This window comes from Panthera leo, chromosome C1, assembly GCF_018350215.1.
Source record: "Panthera leo isolate Ple1 chromosome C1, P.leo_Ple1_pat1.1, whole genome shotgun sequence".
Classification (NCBI taxonomy): Eukaryota; Metazoa; Chordata; class Mammalia; order Carnivora; family Felidae; genus Panthera; species Panthera leo.
Window position 1 is genome coordinate 211858027 of NC_056686.1, and position 22392 is coordinate 211880418.

The window sequence follows — 22392 nt, forward strand, 5'->3', positions numbered from 1 at the left end:
GCACAGAAAAGGTCAGCAGATGTCACAAGAACAAAAATTCATCCTCTCCTTGTTGATTTTGAAGGTAGAAAATTCTCCATGAACTGGGTGGATCCTCATTCTAAGGTGACCAGAAGTCTTAATTTATGCATTAAATAATTTTAAAACCATGGAGAATTCTGTGAAAGCACGTTAAACTCCATCATAGAAGCCATATAATGTTACATGAAGAGAAAGCTATTATGGAAGAGGAAAGTTTTCAGGATTCGTTACAATAATTGGACCCACACGTCTTCTACGAGAAGAGGACGTGATGAATGAGTGTGAATGAACACGAGTATGATGAGGTCCCGAGGCCTCGCCTAAACCACTCCCTCAGAGCCCAACTTAAGAAGATGGTAAGACGAGGACAGTCTCCCCGGGCGGCCGAAGGTCTAGCATCTTCCAGCTGCCCGGATGTGTCTGCAGCCTGGCTCTCTTACTGAGTCCGGCCCTCCAGCCTGATCCAGGATTCTTCACTCCATTCCCAGACCCCACCTCTTTCTGGGTCCTTGACAAAAACATACCTATTTCCAGCCCAAGGGCTGCCTCTGAAGGCCTCCGTCAGGGCCTCAGTTTCCTCATCTCTGCAATGGGCACAGCTGTGCTGCAGGCAATTCTCTCTCAAGAATTCTCTGCCTCTGAGGTCACAAGGACAAATCCTAAAGCAACACAGGCTGATGGACCTTAGATTCCAGAACCCTGGGGTCAGGTTCTCACCTGCTCCCTGGCAGCAATGAAGAAAAAGCAGCCCTACTATTACCCTACCCCCTGGCACTCCCCCTTCCCCTGCCCCTTCCCTTGCCCCTTCCCCCCTACCTGCTGCCCTCCAGCCCTGCCTCCTGCAGGCCCCCACTCTGAGCCCTTGGCCCCACCCTCCTCCTGCTGGCCCACCTTGCCTGGCCAAGCTCCTGCCTCTCACCAGCTGGCCCCCTCCTCACCTGGATGCCCACAAGGCCCACTGTCCCCACATGCTCCCTGGAGTCCCCTGCTGCCCCTGCTGCCCCTGCCCTGCCAGCCCCCCTTCCCCACCCTACCTCCCCTTTTTCTGCCTGGCCTCCCTCTCTGCTCTTCACTCTTCCTTTGCCCTGGACCCCCCTTCTGGCCCTTGTCTGGCCTCCAGCCACCTGGGCAGACTGCTCAGCCGCCCCTACTCCCCTCCCACCCAGTCACCTCCTCCCACCATCTCCCCACCCTCGGGCCACCCTGCAAACCGTCCCAGGGACCTGGCCCTCCTGCCAGTGGGCACCTGGACCTCTCGGGGCTCCGTGAGTGGGGCACCTGCTGGGCACAGGGAGCAGCACAGGCCTGGCAGGTGTGGGGCAGCCTCGAGGGCCCTCCGGAGCTCCAGGAAGCCCCCATCTCCAGAGTGAGCTCTCAGCCACGTGGGGGTCTGGCCTGGGTCACCGGGTAGGTGCCCCTCCTCGGGATCGGTCCGCAGGCCAAGGAAGAGGTGACAAACAGCTTCGTGTCCACACTCGAGCCCCTCCAGGCTCTCAGAGTTACCACTGGGAGGGGGTGGCTGGGCTCAGAGGACTCAGGGGATCTTTCCCTGCAGGGCCGTTCCCCGCCCTGGGGCCAAGCGGGCTGGCCTCCCTCATTCAGAAGGGGCAACGGTGCCCTGTGCCTGGTACATATCCCGTTCTCCAAGCCAGCCTCCCCAGGAGACAGCGACCAGGGCTCCCTATGGCAGAGGGAGGCTGTAGCAGCGAGGGGAGGGGGGAGGCCTTGCTGCATGACATTAGGGCATGGATGCTTACAGGGAGGAGTCAGGAAGGGATGTTTGGGTACTTCGACCAAGGATTGCCAGGCCTTCCCTAGCCAAGCTTGGCCTCAGAAGTCCCTGGCTTTCGTTTCTGAGGTCATGTCTACAGCCACCTTAAAGCCTCCCGCCATACCAGAGGGGACTCTGGTCACCCCATCCTGCCCCCACCCCCTTGCCTGACCAGATTGCCACCTGGGGTCAGACACTTTCCTCGCCCACCTGATAAACTCCCTTTCACCACTAACAGCTCATTTGCCTTCACGGGGCACGGGCCTGGGCACTTGTGCTGCCTGTCTGGGGGGACTCCTCACTGCCCTGGCTGTTTCTCCTCTGAACCTTTTTACCCAAAAGGCTGATTGATGGCCTTCCTCCTCAGATGACAGAACTTGGTGGCTTCTACCCCAGCCCTGGCTCTAGAATCACAAAACCTCAGTCTGCAAAAGGGGCAGGACCTCTCACACTTCTCTCACCAAAAGAAGTGCAACAATGTCAAAATCAATGCTTGGGTTCCGAACCCCTCTCTCAGCAGCAACCCCCTCCCCGCCCCAGCTCCATTGACTTTTTCTGCCCCAGGACCTTGGGGAGGTAGGTGTGGAAACCAAACTGAGGCGACTGACAGCTGTTACCAGCCTGAATCTCCCACTGAAAGCCCCAACCCCAAATTCCTGGTGCCAGGGAAGCTGGACACAGGCCAGAAGCAGCAGGGAAACCCAGACTTGACCAATCTGAGCATGGTGAGCAAAATCCCCAGACGTGCCCCAACCCTTGGGCCCCACACAATGCACTCAGTGAGGATACTTCCTGGGCAAGAGGCAGCTTCCTCTCGGGAGACCCCAGTGCTACCTGGGATGGGGTTGGCGTGACCAACTATCCCGGGTGCCCGAGGCTGTGGGGACCCCTGGGATACTGGATCTCCAGGACAGCCCCTGACAAACACGGATGAGCAGGCCACCACGGGTCAGCGAGGAAGCTTTGGGGACCGGCCCTCTTTTCATTCTGTGAGTTTCTCGCCCTACCTCACCCCCAGGGAAGGACATTGTCCTGTTGGGGTTTTGGCCCCGGGGTCTCTGCTTCTAGCTGACTGTGCCCAGCATGCCCTGACCCTCTTTGGCTTCCAGAATGCACACGGGCCCCTCCTTTTCTCCACGCAGACAAGTGAGCACACACAGCAGCCTTCACTGCAGCGTCTCCGGGGTCTGAGAGCACACACTTGGGGGTGGAGCGAGTACTTTTCCCCTTGCCCTCGCAGAGGGCTGGCAGGCACCCCGGCTTCAACACCGCAGTGAAACACATTTCCAAGAAAAGTCTCCCCGCACCACAGCGAGACAAAGGGGCTGTGAGTCACCTGGGCTGCATTTGGCTGTCAGCATGTGGGAAGGTCTGGAACCTATCAGAGAAGGGGCTTCAGGTTACACGAGGCAGCCCTGTGGAAAGGAGGGTGTGTGGTCCCCGGGCGGCAGCCTCCCGCAGCCCCAGCCGGGCCTCCTGTGCAGCCCCAGCCGGGCCTCCTGTGCGGATGAGGGGCCCGGGCAGCAAAGGATGATGGGACTCCATGGGTCTGCTCACTATTTTCTCCGTCAGGAAGTCTTTCCTTCTTCATGGCTCTTAGGGAGCCTCAAACGGGCAGCATCCCACCTTGCCATCAAGGGGGCTTTGCCCAATTAGTTCAGTCCCCGAGTCCAGAATCACTGCGCTACGTGTGGTGGTCTTCCCTCAGATCTTCACGGGCTTACAGCCAGAATCATGCACGCCCACCCCTAGACACACACGCACAGGGGCACGTACCCTCCCACACACGTATACACCCAGAGATACACCCAAACCTAGAAACGAGCACAGACTCACCCGAACATACATGTACAGAGGCACAGGGACCACCCCCACCTCACACACACACCTCCAAGGACGCGCACGCACACACACACACACACACACACACACACACACACGTGCGCGCTCATTCTCCCACAGACACACTCGTATTCAAATACAGTGAGACCCTGGTTCGCGAGCATCCTTCGTGCCGGAAACACGCTTGTGATCCAAAGCACCTGTACATCAAAGCGAATTTCCCCAGAAGAAATCATGGAAACGCAGATGATTCGTATGATTCGTTCCACACCCCAAAAATATTCATAGAAAAGTGATCACAATGCTGTAATATAATCCAAAATAATAAAGAAGATACAAAGAAAAATAAACAAACTAACCTGCCCTTAGCTGTGAAAGCCTCTGTGGCTGGTTGTGAGGGAGATGAGAGGAGAGTTGCTGTGTAGGACGACTTTCGCTATCACTAATACAAGCACCGTTATCGGCTCGATGGAATCTTTTTCTGCATGGGGGCCATCGTATCAACGGATGTTGACTACGGTACAGTATTAATAAACTCTTGTCATGTATTTAATGTAACTGGCAATCAGGTAGCGGAGGAAAGGGTCTCTCTCTGCAGGCAGCCTGACCTAGAATGAAGCAAAGTATTCCTAAGCTCACTCTTGTCTGGAAAAGCAAAGGACTGTCCAGAGGTGCTTTGAAGTGACAAAAAATACACTAGTCCCAGTTGCGGGCACCTTCCAACATTCTGAAAATCACTGATTTCTGCCAAACACCACAGCCTGAGACAGAGCATCCTAGTATGGGAGATGATCACCCACAATCCCTCAGAGAGAGAGAGAGAGAGAGAGAGAGAGAACCGTTGGCTCGGTTGTGATCATGCAACATTTGGCACCCCATACTACTTGTATCACAAGACGTGGCTTGTTCATCAAGTTAAGATGTATTATAAATGTTTGCTCGTCTTGTGGAACACTCGCAGAACAAGTTATTCGCAATCCAATGCTTTACTGTACATGTATTTATCACATGGCACCAAATCACCCTCACACACATCACACAAATGTGTAAGGAGATCTGAAGTCAGAAAAAGTACGCATATGCACACACGCACAGAGCTAGCACTCCCAGGGAAGCACACCCTGAAACCCCTTAGATCCTATGCAGCTCCATCATTGCAGAGCTGACTCGTGGCCACCTGTCCGTCCCCCATCGGCAGTCCCGGCATCCCAAGCACCCCATGCCCAGGGCCCTTAGCGGGAGAAAAGGTGACACAGATCGTTCAGCAGACCCCCAGAGAGGACAGAGCCAGGGGACTTGCAAATTTGGCCTGAGCCAGTGACACTGACATAGTCACTTTTCCACCGTGTGGCATAATCCAATTACTCATGGCAGGGCCAAGCAAGGAGAAGTCCCCAGACCTCCCAGCTACCTCAGGACGCAGTTGAAAAATTTGAAAATATTCCTTCAGCCTTCATTCCAAAAGTCATTTGGTTTTCAAAGAGTCCCAAACCCAATAAAAACAAACAACTGAAGAATGAATCCTATGGAGAATTACATATGAGAAATGAAAATCACAGTGCTTACAATAGTGAACATTTGGTTAATTATGGTGTACCTTGCATGAAACGAAATGTGTTCGATTTGTAGCTAAATGGAATAATACATAAGCTATACCATAACTTGAAGGAAATACACTTGGATGGAATTTTTTACTATGATGACAACTATGCAAATAAACAAGCAGTTGACAATTTAATGGGAAACACACAGGAGAGAAAATGCAAGCGAGAAGAGGAAATAGTCTTTCCCTACACTTCTGTAAAATGGGCAAATAAACATTAAATCCAGCCACCCACAGAGAATAAAGTCACCATCCCAAGTGTTTAAAGATATCTTCTTTGTAGAAGCAGAATGAGTCCTGTTTCTTGAGTTTGACGCTGGGGGACACACTTCTGCCAATTTGCCATTTCAGAAAGATCCAACTTTAAGTATGATGTTTCCGGTTCACTGATAAAGCATTAAAGCATTTATGCGTGGCACTGGAGATACACAGTTGAATAAAACTTGCTTTATACTCTAAGTCTTCTTGGAGGAGATGGTCCCTTAACTGAGGGTGAAGGACAGGTGGAAGGAAATGTGGATTCCAGTAATGGTTAGGAGACCAGGGGACCAAAATGAACTAGGTGAGAGCAAGGAGGTTGTTTGTGGAGTCCACGGTGACTCTGAGGTTTCTGACGCTGGGCCTGGATGGGTCACAGGGGAATTCAAAAGGAGAGGCAGCATTGGGTTCCAGGATTAGACTGGGGAGAAAGTGGTTCCATTTTGGACCCAAGGATTTGGGGTATCCAAAGATGCCACCCACTCTCCATGGAGATATAGAAGAAGGAGTCATCAGGGTGAGGACAGTGGAGAAAGCTTGCAGGGTTGTAGAAAAGAATTCAGAGTGTAAGAAAATAATCTAGGAGCTAACTCTGGGGAAGAGAACTAGTAAAAGGATTGGCGGACAGATTGGACCCGGGAAGACAGAAAGGAGCTGGTCAGAGGTAGAAGGCAAGTCACAAAAGGCAAAGGAAGGTCAAGGCAAAGGGCTAGTCAACCCATGAAGGAGGCTTGAAGCGAGGAGGGGCCAGTACTAAATCTCGGGAGGGGAAATCAAGAACATCTTACTGACAGCGATGCCTTTCGTGGTCCTACTCGGAGCAGCAAGGAAAGCATCAAGAAGTGGGTTTCAGCTTATAGAAATCAATTGTCTATAAAAACTTTGAGTCCAGCATGATCCCTAAAGATAAATTGGTCAAAGCTTGTCATAACACAAAAATGAATTACCGGAATCTTCTTTAGCACCCAAGTTACCATAGGCTGATTAGGTGGTTTGCCTGGAGACTAAGTGGTAAGTAATATTTATGATGATTCTTCCTATATAACTCTTTGGTCTAAACTTGAGCCAGATCTCAGGTCTCCTAAGCTTGTTAAGAAATTGTAAAACAGGGGCGTCTGGGTGGCTCAGTTAAGTGTTCGACTTCAGCTCAGGTCATGATCTCACAGTTTGTGGTTTCAAGCCCCATGTCGGGCTCTGTGCTAACAGCTCGGAGCCTGGAGCCTGCTTCGGATTCTGTGTCTCCCTCTCTCTCTCTGCCCCTCCCCAGCTCGCACTCTGTCTCTCTCTAAAATAAATAAACATTTTTAAAAACTTTAAATATAAAAAAATAAATTGTAAAACACATGTTAACAAATTAAACACAAACTTAACAAGTTTTCAGTTGGTTTCCTTGGATAAGGTGACCCAGATTCTAGGTTGATATATATTGAAAAATATGACATGTATTGGAAACACTAAATAAAAACATAGTATGTAACAATTTGTAATTGTGTGTGGATTCTGGGTAAAACTGTAACCCACTGAAAAGTCTTGCCCTGGCTTGTTAAAAAAAAAAAAAAAAATCACGTGGCAAGAGTCCTCATCCAGGAGAATATGAATGCTAATCTCTCAAAATCTATAAACTACACAGTGTAGCTGCTGATGAAATCACCAAATAAAACAGAGAATTTATCCAGGAGAGCAAGATGTCTGAATCCTTTAAAATTTGGTTAGTTGTTCTCATATGAGGAATGGGGGGGGCGGGGGTGCTCAGGTAAAACCTCACATAAAAAGCTAGCCAGGCAAGGACTGTCCGAGCTTCCTCTCGAAGGGCAGCTGTCAGGCTGGGCTTCAGACAGGATCGGTTTTCTTTACAAAAGACCATGTAATGCTGTTTATTACTCCTAAAATACATAAGAAGTACGATCAGAGTCCTCCTTCTGTAACCAGATGACCGAAAAATGGTTGAGCCAGCCCTGCATACCTTGGCCTTTGGCCCCGTTTCTCGAGGAAATGGTCTTAACAAATATTTCATATCGCATTGAAAAACATTTGCTCGTTCCTGAGGGCGTCTCATCTGAAGGAAAGAAAGGCTGGGGTACTTTAACTGGTTGGTGCTGGGGATACTGGAATCAGGAGGAGAGTAAGTGAAGATTGCAGGTACTCTTTTGACTTGGTCCTCCCAGTTCCGGAAACTATGAAACTACAGAATCCCTAGCAGGAAGAGGCTTTGGGCCCTTGTACCCAGGCACCATCAAGGCACTGGGGCAGCCATAAGCTCTCCATGAAGTCTCATGACCTTGTTTCTTTTTGCTCCTCTTGAGCCGTGAAGGACATCATTTTGGGTGAGAGGCAATAAGGCCTCAACGTCCAACCGTTTGTTCATAAGAACTTTGATTTCAGCTGCCTTTCTTCCAGGTCTCCGTAAACAACTCCCAGTTAAAGCAGGAGAGCCTGGCCTTTCTTAAGAGCTCATTAAATGTTACCTCCAAATAGCCCTTGGGAAGGAAAGTCGGCTACGTGATTCCCATCTCCCCACCTGGGCTAGGAAGCAGCGTGCACCTTGGAAGCTTGTCCTAAGAGAACAAGCTTGCAAGATGGACAGCGATGGACCAGCTAACAATGAGCCCTTTTTAGCCCTGGGGCCCGGCTGAGCCTCTGAGAACCCAGCGCTTACATTGTCGCCGGCAGGAGGCTGGGGTGCTCTAGGTGACGGGAGTCCTTCCCCGTGGCTCCAAGGAGCTGGGTCATTGGTTTTCTTACAGGAGAGGACATTGCACAGTTCCTGTTGCACAGTTCAGGCTGTGTGGCCCAGCGGGGCAGACAGGAGAGTACAAACACGGATGCCCCCATTTCTGGCTGGTCTAGCCTGTTCTTGCTTCTGTCCTGGGTGGAAAACAGGAATGGCTCTGGCTGTACTGGGGTCTGCAGGGAAGGGAGTTGAGCAGAGCATGGAGGCCAGGAGGCCCGGGAGGCTCAGAGAAGCCCCTGAAGACAGCCTTCACCTCCAGCTGGGATTCTCTCCCACAACACCCAGGAGCCTACAGCCGGCCCAGGGAGGCTGCAGGAGCACAGTCCTGACACAGCAGGACACTGATGGCCGGTTACAACCACAAAGCTAAGCAGCTGCCCTCTGAGGTGCCAGGACCCTCAGTGAGCAGGGTGCTTTGCTCAGTGAAGGGTCCCAACCCAGCACTCAGCACCATACACCCCTCCCCCCATTGCCACAGCCTCCCTCTGCCATAGGGAGCCCTGGTCGCTGTCTCCTGGGGAGGCTGGCTTGGAGAACGGGATATGTACCAGGCACAGGGCACCGTTGCCCCTTCTGAATGAGGGAGGCCAGCCCGCTTGGCCCCAGGGCGGGGAACGGCCCTGCAGGGAAAGATCCCCTGAGTCCTCTGAGCCCAGCCACCCCCTCCCAGTGGTAACTCTGAGAGCCTGGAGGGGCTCGAGTGTGGACACGAAGCTGTTTGTCACCTCTTCCTTGGCCTGCGGACCGATCCCGAGGAGGGGCACCTACCCGGTGACCCAGGCCAGACCCCCACGTGGCTGAGAGCTCACTCTGGAGATGGGGGCTTCCTGGAGCTCCGGAGGGCCCTCGAGGCTGCCCCACACCTGCCAGGCCTGTGCTGCTCCCTGTGCCCAGCAGGTGCCCCACTCACGGAGCCCCGAGAGGTCCAGGTGCCCACTGGCAGGAGGGCCAGGTCCCTGGGACGGTTTGCAGGGTGGCCCGAGGGTGGGGAGGTGGTGGGAGGAGGTGACTGGGTGGGAGGGGAGTAGGGGCGGCTGAGCAGTCTGCCCAGGTGGCTGGAGGCCAGACAAGGGCCAGAAGGGGGGTCCAGGGCAAAGGAAGAGTGAAGAGCAGAGAGGGAGGCCAGGCAGAAAAAGGGGAGGTAGGGTGGGGAAGGGGGGCTGGCAGGGCAGGGGCAGCAGGGGCAGCAGGGGACTCCAGGGAGCATGTGGGGACAGTGGGCCTTGTGGGCATCCAGGTGAGGAGGGGGCCAGCTGGTGAGAGGCAGGAGCTTGGCCAGGCAAGGTGGGCCAGCAGGAGGAGGGTGGGGCCAAGGGCTCAGAGTGGGGGCCTGCAGGAGGCAGGGCTGGAGGGCAGCAGGTAGGGGGGAAGGGGCAAGGGAAGGGGCAGGGGAAGGGGGAGTGCCGGGGGGTAGGGTAATAGTAGGGCTGCTTTTTCTTCATTGCTGCCAGGGAGCAGGTGAGAACCTGACCCCAGGGTTCTGGAATCTGAGGTCCATTGGCCTGTGTTGCTTTAGGATTTGTCCTTGTGACCTCAGAGGCGGAGAATTCTTGAGAGAGAATTGCCTGCAGCACAGCTGTGCCCATTGCAGAGATGAGGAAACTGAGGCCCTGACGGAGGCCTTCAGAGGCAGCGCTTGGGCTGGAAATAGGTGTGTTTGTCCCAGGGCAAAGCCTCTCTACAACCTAAGCCAGCCCAGGTTAGGCCCCATCCAGGGGGGGGCACAGCATCCTGGCTGGTTCCCTCCAGGGACATTGCTGAGACCTGCCTAGCTGGTGCTCTGGCGTGGCCCCACCTTCCTGTGCACATTCTCCCTCCCCCAGGAGTCCCTCCACGGGGGAATCAAGAGGCTCAGCCAGTCTCTGAGCTTGGGTGGACTCAGGAACTGAGATGTCTGAACTCAGGAATTTTCTGGAATGGACAGGGGTCCCACGTTTGTCTCTGGGCATCCCCAGCCCAGGGAGCTGGGGGTCAAGACAACAGAGGTAATGATGGAGTCAAGAAGCAAGAGCCTGGAGAGCTGAGTCCTCCTCGGGCTCTGGGCTGGGACGTGGTGAGCCCGGCATGGGGTGCCCCAGGCCAGCCCTGTTCTGCCTGCCTTCCTCCCCCAGGCCCAGTAGTAAGGACAAGTGAGAAGAGTCAGGCAAGAGACCTCTCCGCTATGACACCTTCATCATTTGTCACTCACATAGCAACATCCCTGGGCTACTGGGGTTCCAGGAACGACCTGGATAAGGCTGCCCAGGGCAGTGATGAAAGTTACCTAAGATTGGACACCGGGTGGGGCAAACCTCATGTGGAAAGGGGTGAATCAACATCCCTCCCACATGTGACTTTATGGTTTTTCCTAGAACTTCTGTGAGCTTAACAACAGGGACTAGGAAACCTTGTTTGGGGGTTGGCGGGGGGGCGGCTAGCGGACTCACCTCCCAAGAGCAGCTGACCCTCAAGTATCTCCTCTAGATCCTTCATTGTCCCCTAGCAAATGCCCGAGGAATCCTGAACCCCATCGGGCCACCCCTGGGTCATGGCCACTCTGGCCCCACAGGGCACAGAGCTTCTGTCCAACAGTTGTCAAGGCCCCGAGGTCACTGTCGGTCTTTTGCCTGCTCTTTGCTGACCTCCACGCCCCTCCTGGCCTCACTTGCCTCACGGTAATGGCTCCCTTGCAAACACCCCGAGATGCTGGCCGGTCGTTGAAAGGGAGCCCCATGCCTGCCTCTTCTGTGCCCACAAAGGGAGCAGAGCCCTGGGGGGTTGGTTTGACCGAGCCCCAAGTAGAGTGTGGGGATCCGAAAGCGAGGACGGTGGGGATGCTCCCCCTGCCCAGGTAGAGACTGGGGCGGCGTGTCAAGCCTCCCAGGGACCCCAGCAGCCCAGCCCGGCATGGGAGCACCTGTCTGACCTCTGTGCACCCAAAGATGGGTGGAAAACCATGAGGTGCCTCATCCAGTCAGCTCTGGGGTTCTTCGTCAGGGGCCATAGCTGAACCCTGAGCTTGTGAAGGGGCAGGAAGCCGCTGAGCATCCAAGCTGGGAGGAATGGGGATGGGTTAACACAGCCTGTGGTTGCTGATGGCCCAGGCCACCTCTGTGGATGTCACTCAGCATGGATCCGAGAAGTCTCAAGGACTGGAGTCTGGCCGGCCCCGCACTCCCTACACAGCCTCACCCCCGCGCTCATGCAATCCTGGGGAAAGAGGAGAAATCCTGACTTAACCAAGCCCGGGGTCCTCAGAACAGAAGTTAGATCCTGGAAAAACTGAAGGCGCCTGTGGTCCCATCACACCTGAGTCTGGGGACTGGGAGGTGTGCCGGCCTCATGAGCGTGACTCGAATCCCCAGGGAAACCCCCCAAGTTTAGAGATGAAGGGAAGAAAACTCGCGGAGGGGACTGGAGGGGACTGGAGGGGACATGGTTCCAGTAACCACTGCGGTTAGTTCAGAGGGAAACATCCACAGCCCACAGCCGAGATGACTGTGCCACAGCACGAGGGCTCCTCCTCAGGGCGAGAGCGAGGATGCCGGCATGAGTGGGAGCCCCGAGAATGACTCAGCACCGAATGATGTCAGCCAGGAGGTGCAGACACTTTCTCGGGAGCGGGAAGAATATAACCGAATGCTCTGTCACAAATTTACATCGGGCTCACTCATCACGACCCCTCAGGCACAGGCCACCGGCCCAGCGTCGCCACAGAGGGCCCCCCGGCCCACGCTCACGCCAGAAATCCTTCTAGAGGCCCTGCGGGCAACAGGTGCCCCACTAGGCCCTGCCGACGCAGTGCGGTGCTGAATTAAGGCTCCGTCCCAACCGCAGGCGCTGCCTGGTGAAGAAGGCAGATACCTGAACAGATAAGATGCCCCCATATCCTCCTCTGCCAAATGGGGCCTACATTCTCACCATGCTGCGGGAGCCCGCACCGCTTCCTTCCTCCCCCGGCCTCCAAGGGAAGGACGGATGGTGCCTGCTGCCCCGGCCCCGGGCTCTTCTCCGTGCTAGCCCATCCTGGTCACCAACAAAGCACAGAGAACACTGAAGAGCCGGAGGCTCAGGGGATCTGTGCAGAAACACGGTGGAGGGCGGGGGGTCAGGAAAGCCCCGCGTTAGGGGGAGGTGGGGTTGCGTGGCTGGGATTTGAGAGACACAGAGCGGGAGCGAGCGTCAGGGAGGTCAGGGAGGCAGCTGCCTGAGGACGCAGCAGGTTTCCAGGAGGCTGGGGGCGGGAGGGGGGGTGGATATCTGAGTATGGATTGAGTGGTAGATGATATTAAAGTGACTTTCAACTTCGTTTCCTATGATGCTGGCACATGATGGTTGCATTAAAAAGGGTCCTTGGGGCGCCTGGGTGGCTCGGTCGGTTAAGCGTCTGACTTCAGCTCAGGTCATGATCTCATGGTTTGTGGGTTCGAGCCCCACAGCGGGCTCGGCTCCTGGCAGCATGGAACCTGCTTGCGATTCTCTGTCTCCCTCTCTCTCTGGCCCTCCTCCACGCATTCTCTCCCCCCTCCCTCTCTCTCAATAAATAAACTTTAATAAACTAAAAAAGTGTCCTTCACAGAAGACAGGCATCCTAAAGTACTGGGCTGAGATGTCACGAGGTCAGTGGGAGCGGGCAAAGAGAAGAAATCCATGAAAGAAGGTTCATAGGAGTTGACTGTGGTGGCAGCTGGGCACAGGGTCCCGCGGAGGCAGGGTGAGGTCCTGCAGCAAACCACACCCGGGCCCGGCTGTAGCCCGGGCAGAGTTTCTGCTCTGGCAGAGACACAAGCAAACAGGACGGGCCCGTTAGACCCTCGGGGACGTCCTGGGCCAGTCAGCACCACGCCAGGTGGGAGCTCAGTGTGGTCCTTTTAGGACTCTACCAGGGTTGAGACGTGCTTCCAAACTAAACCCCTCCGTCACATACGTGAATGAGCCCCAGAAAGTAAATGAGAATCATCGTAGATTAATGATGCTTAACCGTGGTTGACCTAATCTGCTTTCAACTTCACCATGTTTGATTTTGGTAGACTCAACTTTCCAACAGCCCTATCACCCTTGTCCGCAACACAGACCCACGCCCTCCACCCCTTTCCAACACCCAATCCAGAGACAAATCTGCGTTTTGAACTACGGCCTGGAGCACCTGCGTGGCGTCCAACAGCTGGTAGTGCACCTGCCCCTCTTGGTCTGTACCACCGTGGTTTTGCCCGTCACGGGACTATTTCACGGAGGCGCGTCTTTACGGTTTTATGACTGTGAATGGAAAATGGCAAAGTGAAAGCATTGACACCGGCAGTGGGAAACAACCACGCAGGGAGATGGAAATTGTGAGGTGTGCAGAAGCAGCCAACCTTGAACCTGAGTCGGCTGTACCTGGGACGTAAGCCAGCCAGCCGTGCTCCAGTGTGAAGGATAAGAGCACAGTCACAGAGCTCGTGCTGGACTTGACGTCTCCAGGGCTTCTTCCTTCTTTCTTTCTTTCTTTTTTTTTTTCTTTTAGCTCATTGCACTGCTTACAATTTATTTGAAGAAGCCCATGGAAAGAGCAATTTGTACAGTTTTTTTCCTGCTCTTCCTTTTCTGTACTCCATTTAAAAAGAGAAAACCCTTTTTTTTGTCAATTCTGAGGTTTTGCCTTTTTACCTCTTCTTTCCCACTTTTTTTTCTTCTGCTCTTCTCATTCCTCTTCCTTGCTTTCCTCTTGTTTTTCTCCTTTCCCTCCCCCAGCCCAAACTCTCAAAACAAAAGTTGTACAGATAACAGCACCTTCCCTTCTTCATATGAATTGAAATTTTGTCTCATATCTAAATAGAGACTTAATGACATTTGAAATAGGCTTTTCATTATTACTCATCCCATTCAAAAGAGATAGTGTGTATATTTCTTCGCATGTAAGCAAAGGACTGAAAATGAAAATGAGATTTTTTTTTTCATATCAAATTGGCAGAGATTTGTTCAATGGCAGTCCTTAGTGCCGGCAGAACTGTAGGGAGGACATTCTCAGGTGATTTCTGAAGGCAATTTGGCAACATGTATCAAGAGCCTTAAAAATAGCCTACCTACTCTTTGACCCCAAGGAACACAAACATCTGTCAGTTCCATTTTGTACTAGATGTAGTTTGGAGTGGCCTGGAATCTAAGAAGGGAGAGTTAGAAAGAACGTTTCTCCCTTTTGTTGGGCCCTGAGAAGATTACACTGGGGACAGAGGGGGTTACTGGACTTCAGATAGAGACCACATGGTCAAAGGTGAGTTCTCTAGGGGACTGTTAGGCTACAGAGAGGGGGAAGCCTGATGTAGGGTAGCTTGGGCACAGGGAGCCTGAAAACCTGGTGACCACCTTGAGAGTTCTTCACACTGGAATGCCCTCCTGTTATCCCCATACCTTCAGAAATGTATGGCTGAAGGGTACAGCCTGGCTTCAGCTGTGAGATCTCAAAGTCAGCTGGATTCTAGCCATCCCTTGAGCTCTAGGTGAGATTGGCTCTTCTGGACCTCAAGGGTCTGGGGAAGGAAAGCCCTCCGTGGGATGTTCTGTTCCATGGACTACAGATGGCCAAAGCCTTCCCAGATTTTCTGCAAGTTCCCAGGGCAGGGGTGGCTGACACCTCCATGAACCCCTCTGGCCACCATGCTTGTTAGCCTCTCCCCAAAGTTCCGCCAAGACTCCCCGCCCACAGGCAGTCATCAGTGTTCTGGGCATTTCTGAAGTTTGGGGGCTACAGAGAGATGGGGAGGATTCATGTCCCAGAAACACAAACTTTGGCTTCTCAGTCCAGCATTTCCCCAGCTAAAATGGCCACGGCCACTCTGTCCCTAGGGGACAGTCTCAGGCCGGTTTCCACATGGGCCCCAGCCTCTTTCTGGCAGGCTTCTCTCACCCCACTGCTTTCCTGACCCTCCTCTCTCTCTCTCTCTCTCTCTCTCTCTCTCTATCTCTATCTCTCCCTCCCTCCATCTCGAGCCCCTGAGCTGTGACCCAGGGTCACGCTGACACCTCCACCCTCAGGTCCCACCTTCTGCCCTCACAGTTGTCAAGATGCTTCCCTGGCTAAGAGGACACGGTGCCAGTTGTTATGGTGATCTTTTCATCCTGTTTTAACTGAGCCTTGGGGAATCGGGGTGATGCCTGCACCCACCCTTGGGTTCTCAAGGAGAATGGACATCCCAGAGAAGCTAGTTCTGAGGTGGCCAGAGGTGAGGAAGGAGAGACGCCAGCTGAAGTGACCAGCAGCAACCAGGAAGATTTTGTGGACCATGGGGCATTCCTCAGGGTTTCTGAGGTGGGCAGGATAACACCCTCCCCACAAAGATATCCGCATACCAATTCCCAGAACCTGTGAATGTGTTATGTTTCACAGCAGGGGGAATCAAGGACACTGATGAAATTAAGGTTGCTAATCAGCGGGCCCTAAAAATAGGGAGAGTAGCCTGTATTATCCAGGTGGACCAAATATAACCACAAGAGTCCTTAAAAGTGGAAGAGAGAGAGAAGAGAAAGTCAGAGGGGTACAATGTGAGAAGGACCCAACCCTTTGTTGCTGGCTTTGAAGATGGATGGAGGGGCCAAGAGCCAAGGACCACGAACAGAGCATTCTCTGGAAATTCTCAGGAAATTCAGAGCATTTCCTGGCCTCAAGAGCCAGGAAAATAGGTTCTCCCCTGGAGAAAGCTCCAGAAGGAATGCAGTTCTGCCAACCTCTTGATTTTCACCCAGTGTGACCTATGTAAGACTCCTAACCTACAGAGCTGTAAGAAGATGAATTTGTGGTGTTTTAAGCCACTGAATATGTGGTCATTTGTTACAGCAGCCAAAGAAAACTGATACAACTTCCCAGACGCTATCAGGGAAGAGAACCTGGTAAAAGTCTGTGTATCTTGGGTCCCTGGGACTGTAATGAGAGCATTGAAGGCAAGATGGATCACCCGGGACGCTGTAGAGCTAAGAAACATCCAGGCCACATACACCCCGTGTAGACCTCATCAAAGACCATGAGGTGAGTAAGTTTGAATCTACACATGACCAGGTCTCCCAGGTCTCCTGGAGCCACCTGCCCTGGGGGGATTCCCAAGGGAGGTCCTGCAGGCCTGGAGGCTCAGAGATCTGATGGGTGGGCCTCCTGGAGCTCACATTAGCCAAGCTCATTCGGAGAACCACAGCTCCCAAGGCTGCAGGACCTTCTGATGAGAAGGCCTTGTTCCACTTGAGCCGAGATCCCCAGGAAGTGAAATCATAACCAGAAGGCGTCTGAGCAAGTTCTGTGATTTGACTATTTCCAACCATGGCTACACAGCCTGACAATCGCATCCACAAGAGCCTCCCCTGGCATCAGATGGGCTACGCATACCCATGGGCCTGGTCTCCCCCAGCCCACCCCCGACAGAGGGTAGATGGGACTGCCAGTGGCCCATCCGTGACAGTTGTCCTTTTTCAGTGTTCTCACAATAACAGCCAAGCCCTTGTTCTGGCCCAGGAGCCATTCTGTCTCCTGAAGGCAACTTAACTTAGGGCTCTTAGACGCCATTATCTGTTGATTTTAACCCCTAGCTTTCGGACAACAGTCTTATTTCCCTTCTTTCCACGTCATTGGCAGAAGCCTCCTAGTAGCTTCTGTGCACTGTCAACATCTCCCAACTTATTTGTTCTTGAGACAAAAAACAAAATCCTCGGAGAGAGGGGTGTGAGTGTGAACAGCCTGGGCACCCACATGGCCCCAGGTGTCCCCACCCAGGAAGCCTCCTTTGTCTCCATCCCAGCAGGCTGCAATTTCCAGCCTCGCCTCTCTTCAGTGGAAGCCCCCCCAGTGTGGACAACCTAGCGTCTCATACCCAAGATGCTCCTGCTCTGTCAGTCCGGAAGCCTCTTTGGCTGGAAGACCAGCCCCTTCCTCTCCAATTTCCTCTCAAAATCTGTAAACCTCATATTCTCTGTGGTCTCTGGGGCTCTTTGCCATATTTGGTATTCTTTTCAACTGCCCAACAGAAAGCCAACCATGAGATTCTCCCCTGCCCCCTCACCTGTCACACTAAGTGGCTGTATGACCTTCGGGATAAGGTATTTAACTACTCTAAGCTTCATTCTTTAATTCCACAATGATTTATTGAGCACCTATAAAGTGCCAGGCAGTGACTTAGAAAAGGTGCCAGAGGGGCACCTGGGTGGCTCAGTCAGTTAAGCGTCCAACTTTTGGCTTTGGCTCAGGTCATGATTTCACAGGACGTGAGTAAGAGCCCCGCATCGGGTTCTGTGCTGGCAGGGTGGAGCCTGCTTGAGATTCTCTCTCCCTCCCTCTCTCTCTCTCTCTCTCTCTCCCCCCTTTCTCTCTGCCCCTCCCCTACTCACACTGCTTCTGTTTCTCTCTAAATAAATGAATAAACTTAAAACAAATATTTTTAAACGAAGAAATTTTGCTAGAAATATAGCAGTAGGCAAACCCAACCAAATCATCCAACCAACAAAAATCCCAGCCCTCCAGGAGCTTACATTCCAAGGAGAGAAGACAGACAATAACTAACTAACATATATACAAGGTCAGGAGGGTGGCAGGTGCCAAGGAGACAACTAAAGCAGAGAAGATGATGGGGGTTGAAATGTGAAATACAATAACCAGAAAAAGCTTACTGACAAGGTGAGCAAAGACCTGAGGAAGCCGGCTTCAGTTCCTTGGTTGCAACGCGAGCATCAGAATGGCGTTTACCTCATCAATCGTGCTGAGGATCGATTAAGTTAATCCATGCACAACATTTAGGTTACTGCCCGGCCCACTGCAAATGCTTCACAAATATTAGATATTGTTATGATCCATGACTTTAATAAATGCTTTTTTGAAGTCTTCGGTGTTTCAAAAGCATTCAATGTAGTCTGTGTTGGGAACTCAAAGATGGCCAGCGTGACACGCAAACAAAGGTAGTCTTTCAAAAATCATACACAGGGGCACCCGCGTGGCTCAGTCAGTTAAGTGTCTGACTCTTGATCAGCTCGGGTCTCGATCTCATGGTTGTGGAATTGAGCCCCGAGCCGGGCTCCGCGTTGAGTGTGGTCTCTCTCTCTCTCTCTCTGCCCCTCCCCTGCTCAAGCTCCCTCTCCCATGCCCCCTTCTCTGTGTCTCAAAATAAATAAATAAATATATATTTTTTAATCATAACACAAACATCACTAGTCAGCTACCGCACTCTGCCTGCCTGAGCCAGGAGTCCTTCTTAACCTAGTCCTCCAGGACCAGTCGTCAGCAAATAATTGGAATTGGCAAGCAAAAAGAACCTAATACGCCAGTCCCTGATGCAGCTGCAGTTGGGGACAGATTCATCTTTTGAACTCCCTCCACTATCCTTCTCCATGTACTACGTGACAGTAATTTCCTCTGTCACCAAGAGCTGACATTCCATCTCAGTCATGCTTCCTGTGACATGATCATCTCCATCTGCTTTGAGGGGCAAAGAAAAGAATAATTCGGAATCCACCACTGACATCGTGTAAGACAATACAAACCAGCCTACGTGGCTAGTCGTCTAGCTGTTATGTGTTATTTCTTCAGGCATCACCCAGTAAAAAGATCTTAACTTCCTACTTGCTGCGTTTCCTTGATGTGACAACAGGTCTGAGTCATTGTTAGGGGCATGTATGACAGGGGATCCGATGTTCTTGGGAAGGAAAGCGGCTGTCACACAGACGCCTTGTTCTTCCCACATAATTGTGAAATTTCCACAATGTAAACACAGGCTTCTTCTCACTGCACCCTCTCCTGAGCCTGTTTGAGACAGTCCCAGTGTCCAAATATAGCGACACATTAGTAGTATCACTACTTGGGGGCCTATGAAACATTTGCTCAATGGAAATCTTCTTGGAACTGTAAAGCAAGACCAAACACAATTCAAGTGTAGAGAATGATTACACTTCACCTTTTATGGACCAGATGTTCATAAAGAAGACACACAGGAAAAGAACACCAGGCTCGGTCAGTTGAACGTCCGACTTTGGCTCAGGTCATGATCTCACGGTTCATGAGTTCAAGCCCCGCATCGGGCTCTGTGCTGACAGCTCAGAGCCTGGAGCCTGCTTCGGACTCTGTGTCTCCCTCTCTCTCTGTCCCTCCCCCGCTCGTGCTCTATCTCTCAAAAATGAAATAAACATTTTAAAAAGAAGAAGGAGAAGGAGACACACAGGAAAATGCAACCAGAAAAAACTATGCGTCAACATTTACACCAAATGCTCTCTAATTTTCCTTAGGAGGGACGCCCGATGCCTAGGCCAGTGGGAAGTCTTGTCCTAGCATTCACCTGGAAGCTAGGTTTTATTATGAACTTTTAGTGTTTGTAAATATCAAACTTGGAAAAAACTTGAAAGACACAAATACTTGGTTACGTGTCACCAATTTTATATATATACACATATATGTGTATACCCACACCTTTTTTTGCTGAACACTTTGGAAGTAAATTGCAGACACAAGATCGCTTTCACCCTTAAATACTTGACTTGCTTCTATAAAAAGAAGGACCTTCTGTTATACAACCAAAATACCATCACCACACCCGATAATAGCAGGAACACAATAATATTATTTAATAGTCAGTCCTTATTCAAATTTCCCCAATCATCTCCTAAATGTCATTTATATCCTTTTTGGAAAAAAAATACCACGTGGCATCCAGTCAAGGTTCCCACACTGTTTAACGGGTTTTCACGTAGAGCTGTCCCTCCACCTCTTTTGGTCTTTCACGACATTGACATTCTTTAAGCGTCTCGTGGACTATCCCTCAATCTCGGTTTACCCAGTGGCTTCCTCATGATATAATTCAGATTAACTATTTGGGGCAAGATGCTACCGAGGTGAGGTTGTGCCCTTTCCTAATAGATCACATCAGGAGGCACATAATGTTAGTCTGTCCCGTTATTTATGAAGCTCATTTTGCACGTCTAGTTAAGGCGAGGTCTGACAGAACTCTCCACTGTTACCAAAACGTAACCTGCCAAAAGATGCTTTCATGCCATGTGAACATCCCGTACCCAACGGTGCTTTGCTCAATGGCTTTGGCAAAGGTTGATGCTGTTGACTGAATCTGTCGTTATGGGAGTCTTTGCAGAATGGTGATGACCCAATTCTATTATTCCTCCTTTATTTATTAGCTGGCATTCCTCTGTGAAGATGCGCTGGAACCTGGAAACCTGGGTCTCTAATTGCCATACATCCCATTTAAAACGGCAGGAAATCGTCAGCTGGAAGTACGATCAGGCACCATGTCGGTACACGGCTGCCAGGTCCTTCTCCTCATGCTTCTTTCCCTCCAATAGATTCACTTATCGAGTACTTTGCTCCCAGCACTGGACAAAGCACTTTAGGTACCCGAGATCATTTAATGAACTCCAACCCCCCGGGGGCTAGCTGGTGTTAGTCTCGTTTTGCAGATGAAGACTGCAAAGCTGTCTGTCTAAGCTGGTGTTAGTCTCGTTTTGCAGAAGAGGACACTGAAACACCGAGAGGCAGCTCGCCCAAGGTCATCCACTAAGTGACAGACCTGAGATCTGGAACCCGGACGCAACTGACCAAAAAGGCTGTGTTCCTGCCCAGCCACTTTCCTAAACCACTGTGTTATCCTTTTTTGTATATAGATACAACAATTCAGGTAGTAGCTGTCCTTGATTTTTTTTGCTGATTCCTAGAGAACTCCTCATCCTTTCCCCCTGAGTATCAGCCATGCATAGTAAAAAGGCCAAAGGACTAAAAATAGTGACTGTGGGATCATGGATCATTTTTATGTTCCCCTTTATACTTGTCTGTATTTCCCAAGCTTTCTACAATGAACACGCATCGATGGTTTGGGCAAATTTCTAGTTGACAGATTCAGAAAAACTCTTCTTCAGAGCCATCTGTCCCTGTTAGAGCCAGGCCCAGAGGATCAACACGTGGACACATGCCTGGGCTTATGTGCTGGTAAGTGGCCTTTTAGTGACATACGTGATTCGTTCTACACCAAACCAACTGGGGGAAAGAAGGCAGTTCAACCGACGGTCCATTTTCCCAGAGTCCGAATCACAGCCTGGCTTTGTGCAAGACTGCAAATGGCTCTCAAGGACAGAGACTGAGCCTGGGGCCTCAAACTTTACAAGGTAACAGCGAGACAAGGAAACACACAAGAAACACTTTTTGAGAAAGCCAAGCTAAGAGATGACCTGTCAGCAGAGCAAGAGAAGTGGCCACCTTCCCTAAGGCCAGATACACAAGAAGTTACTGTGGCTTCGACAAATTTCCAGAGGGGAAGTCAGAATCACAGACCACAAAGTCCTTACTCTGAGACAGTTTATAAGATTCTGGGCCTTTATAACTTTCTCATGCTTCTTACACTTGGTACTCCATGTCTGTTTCCCTATAGTCTTCAGCAGAAGGGGGGAAATGCCTTTAAAAAGGAAACAAAGAAGAATTAGTAGGAAGATGGATCTGCAGGGCAAAACTGTATAATTCGGAATAACAAAAAGCCACCTCAAGACAACTCTTACACGTGGAGCGCTTGGAGGCCAACTACTTCCAACCTCAAGAGGAAAAAAAACCGTGAACAGGCTGCAAATCAACAGCTTTTCTTAGATGCATTGGAGAAATGAGGTCACAGGGTGAAGCACCAGCCCGAAATCCGGAGAGAGGGGGGAATACAGAGAAGCGAGACTCACCGGAAACAGAAGTCACCATGGGAGCCGGCAATCCGTAGGAACCCTCAAGCAGTCTGATGAATTGCTAGAGGCTGGGTGCAGACTAGCCTGAAGGTTACAAGGCCCTGGAATACTTTCCCGGGGTTTATTTACTTCCGGGAGCCCCACCAGGCTCTCACTGTGAAAGTAGGGAAACTTCTCCAGTTGTCAAGCACAGGGAGGGAAAAGTAACCATTTTCAAACACACTCGGGGAGAATGTAACGGTTTTGAAAGAGCAGAGCATCTTGTTCTCCTTAACAAAGGCCTGAATCCAGGCGAACTGCTTTACCAGAGCCTTATCTGCCCTGGGAGAGGGGCAAGGAGACATTCCAACGCCTCCAGGCTTTCAATCCGCTTTCTTTCGGGCTGTGTCCCCCTCCCTTTAGAGCCCTTAACACATTAATCACAGTTATTTCAGATTCCCTACCTGGTAATTCCAAAACCATTGTCATTCTGAGTCTGGTTCTGATGCTTGCTTAACCGACTGAGCCACCCAGGTGCCC

At 51.5% G+C, this 22392-nt stretch overlaps 1 protein-coding gene and 2 long non-coding RNA genes across 5 annotated transcripts in view; 1 reads left to right on the forward strand and 2 right to left on the reverse strand.

Moving 5' to 3' along the window:
• GPR55 (G protein-coupled receptor 55) overlaps positions 1 to 22050 on the reverse strand; it is a 43061-nt gene extending 21011 nt beyond the window's left edge. Inside the window, exon 1 of the mRNA XM_042950462.1 lies at positions 21871 to 22050. Coding sequence (XP_042806396.1) covers positions 21871 to 21889 — 19 coding nt within the window. The 5' untranslated portion in view covers positions 21890 to 22050. The remainder of the gene's footprint in view (positions 1 to 21870) is intronic.
• LOC122226754 lies at positions 837 to 3961 on the forward strand. Of its 2 annotated transcripts, none has more exons than XR_006205751.1 (3): positions 837 to 1428; positions 2357 to 2517; positions 3755 to 3961. It is a non-coding gene; the product is annotated as an uncharacterized LOC122226754 (long non-coding RNA). The 2 variants fall into 2 exon arrangements; XR_006205750.1 differs by having other exon boundaries at positions 3777 to 3961.
• LOC122226753 lies at positions 7178 to 9586 on the reverse strand. 2 transcript variants are annotated; one of them, XR_006205748.1, is made up of 4 exons: positions 8995 to 9586; positions 8152 to 8360; positions 7459 to 7551; positions 7178 to 7378 (listed from the first exon to the last, which is right to left on the reverse strand). It is a non-coding gene; the product is annotated as an uncharacterized LOC122226753 (long non-coding RNA). The 2 variants fall into 2 exon arrangements; XR_006205749.1 differs by having other exon boundaries at positions 8152 to 8399.
• Positions 22051 to 22392: the final 342 nt, after the last annotated feature.